Source organism: Pongo abelii, chromosome 9 (genome assembly GCF_028885655.2).
Source record: "Pongo abelii isolate AG06213 chromosome 9, NHGRI_mPonAbe1-v2.0_pri, whole genome shotgun sequence".
Classification (NCBI taxonomy): Eukaryota; Metazoa; Chordata; class Mammalia; order Primates; family Hominidae; genus Pongo; species Pongo abelii.
The window spans coordinates 21,372,188-21,376,686 of record NC_071994.2 but is presented as its reverse complement, the minus strand read 5'-3'; the positions used below and the strand labels follow the sequence as shown (position 1 = coordinate 21,376,686).

The window sequence follows — 4,499 nt, the reverse complement described above, 5'->3', positions numbered from 1 at the left end:
AAAGTGAGTGCAGCCTCTGTTAACTGCCTTAAACTGCTCCCTGCAATAATGTTGGTATAATCCGTAAGATTCCATTGTGGTTATCAGACAATTAGGCACACCACAGCGAGGTTATTGCATAATTAATGCTCAGCCCCCATCTCAGCCTCTGAGAGTGGCACAAGTGACAAGATTCACCTGCCCCGCATCTGGGAGAGGAGCAGGGGCACCCAGGATGGGGAACGACCTCCCTGTGGGCTCAGAGGAGGATGTTCTTAGGACCCCAGAGGCATGGCAAAGAGAGAGTCTGTGGCTGAAAGAGCTTGAGTCAGTGTGTGCCCAGGGCCCTCACGCCTGCCATTGTGTTGAGGACTTGGGCTTTAGCCTCTGGAGCGAGGTTCAAATCCTGCCTCAACTACTGATTGGCTATATGGCATTAAGCACTCACCTCACATTTTTAAAGCCTCCATCTCCTTGTCTTTTAAAGAAGGGGATTGATGATGTTATGAAAACTGGATGAGAGAGTTTCATATTGGTTAGATGGTTCCTGCAGTACTATTTTCATTATTTCCCTCTCTAAGCCTCAGTGTCTTCATCTGTAAAATGGGAATAATTAGCCTCACCTTGCCTAGGCTTGAAAGATCAGCCAGTAGTTTGAGACCTGCCTGGGCAATATAGCAAGACCCTGTTCTCCACAAAAAGGAAAAAAAAAAAAAAAGGACGAAATATCAGCCTGTGAGTCAAATAAAACACACATGTGAACGGGATGTGTGGAGTGCTTTGCTAACGCACTATTGTCTTAGTTACCATGTGCCTGGCTTTCTGCTCAACCCTCCAGGGTACGACTTTGTACAAGTCCCCAGGTCTCAACAGGACAGTGGGTGATCAGCCCACCTGAGAAGTGAAACTCATGATTTGGGTAAGTAGACTAGAGGAGAATCACTTCTTTCTTTTTTTCTTTCTTTCTTTCTTATTTTTTGGACGGAGTCTCGCTGTGTCACCCAGGGATCTCTGCTCACTGCAACCTCTGCCTCCCAGGTTCCAGTAATTCTCCTGCCTCAGCCTCCCGAGTAGCTGGGATTACAGGCACATGCCACCGCACCTGGCTAATTTGTTATTATTAGTAGAAACAGGGTTTCACCATGTTAGCCAGGCTGGTCTTGAACTCTTGACCTCAGGTGATCCACCTGCCTCAGCCTCCCAAAGTGCTGGGATTACAGGCATGAGCCACCATGCTCGGCCTGAGAATCATATCTTGAGCTATGATCTGTAACATTCAAATGAGCCTCAACGGACACAAAACAGAAAAATCGTCAAAAAATGTTGGTGAAAAGTTCAGGTGGGAGAACTCAGGTGATGGTGCAGACAGAAGCAAGTAGGGGAGAAAGCTGGCTTCAGGGAGAGTGGTTAGGCCTTTGTGAGAAAGACTGGGGACTTCTCATATCATCCTCTGTGTCCCAGTTCCCAAAACACACACGTACATGGGCACATGCATGCAGGCACACAAAAACAAGCACACACACCAGATGAAAAAATACAGATGCAGGTACACACACATGGACATGGACATGTGTGTGCCTGTGCCCATATAAACAAACATTAGTGCACACACACACTCACACACACACAGGCACAGGCAGTATGTGCTCACACACAACCATACACACAGATACGCACAGAGGTACATTCACACACAGACCAACACACACAGGCACACAGATGCATGCACGCATGCACGTGCGCGCGCGCACACACACACACACACACACACACACGTGCACCCACCCTCGGTGATACCTTCCAATCCACTGGCCTCTCCGAAATTGGCACAGACCATTTTCCCACGACCCTTTCTCGCTGAGCGTGTGATTCCAAAACTGTCCACAAGAAGGTGCTCGGGAGCCAGAATTCAGGCGTTCCCGGCCCGCGGACGCTTAGAGAAGGGAGCTTCGGAGTTATGGGGGGACCCACCCTTCTATTTAATAACTGAGAAAGCCACGGGAGGGGACTTGCTGGGCTCACAGCCAGTGATCCCTGCCCTGTTTCCTTATGGGGACCGCGGTCGGAAATGGGGAGTGGGGCAGAACCTGTCACCGTCACGGTCCTATTTAGAGAGGAAGGTCGGAGAAACCAGAGCAGTGGAAGGCTCTCGGGCGTTGTCAGGCGCTGTCCCCAGATCACCGGCTCTATGACCCTGGGTAAGTTACCTGGCTTCTCTGTTCCTCAGTTTTCTCGTCTTCCTTGACCCAGGCTTCCCCGACTCCTCTAGGGACCCCTTCCCCTCTCCATGAACACCTTCAGATCTCGGGCTGTTTTCCCCACTCAAGTGGCATCTCAGCTGTCCCCTCCCGGGTTAGGCCTCCCTGGCCCCTATTTAACGGTGTCCCCACCCCCATCACTATCTTGTTTGTACCAACACTTGCTGACTGACAATGCACACTTGTTCATTTGTTCACGTTTATTTTGTCTCCTCCAGGAGAATGGGAACTTCGTGAGAGCAGGGACATGAGGGTGAACTGCTCACCCAGGCACCGCTGGCGCCCGGAACCCAGCTCCCTCGGGGCTCCGGAGAGGCGGCCTCAGCCGTGTGCTGGTGCTGCCCTCCAGTGGCGCTGGGTCCCCATGGCATCTGGCTTTCTCCTGCTCCCCAGTGGCCTTTTCTTCTCCCACCCACCTGTCACCAGCCCCCAGGGTAAGTCTCTGTGTGACTCTAGGGTGAAGGTGGAGGGACCTTGCCTCCGAGGATTCATCCCACCTGGATTCCGATGAGTGAGAGACCCTCTCTGGCACCTGGTGTTTGAATGGCCAGCCTCACAGTTAATAAAGACAAGTTTGGTATCAGCTGTGGGATCCGTCCAGAAAAAGACAACTTTGGGGCAGAAATAGAATGGTGTCGGTCTCGACATAGTCTAATAGGGAAAGACAGACAAGCCAGTCCAACGGTCCCATTTTACAGATGAGGTCACTGCATCCCCACCTAGGACAGGAGGGTACAACTGCCTGGCCAAAGATAACCCTAGAATACGGTCACTCATTCTTCCACCCACTGAGAACCTCAGGGCAGTCGCGTTTTATGCAAAGCATGTGGTCCTGAACACCTTGCATAATTCAAAGCGTGCATAATTCCTGACTAATTTTGCCAGAGTAATGAATGCAAAGTAGAAAGGATGGGTTGCATAAATTACTCCAATTGTGGCATATTTTTGCCTTAATGCTGCTTTTTATTTCCCTGGCATTATCGCTAATATTTCATAACGCACTCTCTGCTAAATTAACAGTGCAGCATTTCCTGCCGGTGGTTTGGCCTTCTTCATAACGTTTTATCACATCTCACTTCTTTTCCAATGTTATCGATTTTCAGGTGCGTTTTTCAGCACCACCACTTAAAGAACACTTGGATGACATTGTTACAGGATATGGGTAAAATATTTAAGGTTATAATAACTGTGAACATTGAGAAAATGGCACACTAGTCACCAGAATCTCCTGCAGAAATTAGAAATTCAGAAGCATGTAAACAACAGTGCATGTATATAGAAAGCAGGTATTTCTATTTAATAACCAAAGCAATGTCGCCATGTGGCAGGTTTACAGTCCTCAGTTAACAGCTCACTTAGTTCCTCCGACTCGAGGAAACTGCAATTCTTGACAGTTTTTTTTTTTAACTGAGGGGCTTGGCATTATTTCCAGCTTAGTGCATAAACACGTATTAGCATTTTTATATTGCACCTTGCCAAAGTCACAGTTTAGACTCCCATAAATGGTGACTTCACCCTAAATGGTCTTCCTTGCTGCATCCTTAACCCCAGGAGGGTGGAAATGTATGACTCCACCCAGTCATCTCAGATACGGATTTCAGAAATTTCAGCCACCCACCTCATACTTACACAGGGACCTTTTTGGAGGCAGCATCATCCAAGGCTGCTCTTGCCCAATTTGGCTGGCCCTACCTCCTCCCCAGCGTCATCTTCTCTTGCAGTCTGGAGAGGGGGGCTACTCCCCCAGTATAGGATCCATATTTAGATCCATATTGGAGGGTGGGTAGAAAGGGGAGGTAGGATGAGGGAAAATTGAGTCTCAGTTTCACACATTTGTAAGATCGTCAGACTTTCCACATTGCCAAGAAACTCGTCAGCACAACCGCTGTGAACTGGCTTCTTGACCTTCGTCTGCCCAGAATTGCTTCCAGAATGGCTCCTTCAGCTTGGCCTGAGCCTGGCCCCAGAAAGAGTGCCAGGGGCCCTAGGAAGGAGGAAAAATGGGGCATTCAGGGCAGGCTCTGAACCCACTGGGATTCCTGTCCTAATTCCATTTGCATGTGACCTTGAGCAAGTCTCTATGCGAGGCACTTCACCTCTCTGGGCCTCAGTTTCCACCTCTGTCAAATGGGGATGATAATACCATCTACTTCCCAGAATTGGTGCCAGAATGAAAAGCAGTCCCTGCTGTGATAGTGCCTAGAACAGAGTAAGTGCCCAATAAATATTCCTTAGCTCTTGTTGCAGTTAGAAAAGCGACTG

At 49.1% G+C, this 4,499-nt stretch overlaps 1 protein-coding gene across 1 annotated transcript; it reads left to right on the top strand.

The window, feature by feature from the left end:
- Positions 1-1,748: 1,748 nt before the first annotated feature.
- LOC103891812 (uncharacterized) lies at positions 1,749-2,820 on the top strand. Its single transcript, XM_024255693.2, has 2 exons — positions 1,749-2,177; positions 2,456-2,820. Exons 1-2 carry the CDS (start codon positions 2,048-2,050, stop codon positions 2,746-2,748), a joined length of 423 nt encoding a protein of 140 aa, XP_024111461.2. The 5' UTR covers positions 1,749-2,047; the 3' UTR covers positions 2,749-2,820.
- Positions 2,821-4,499: the final 1,679 nt, after the last annotated feature.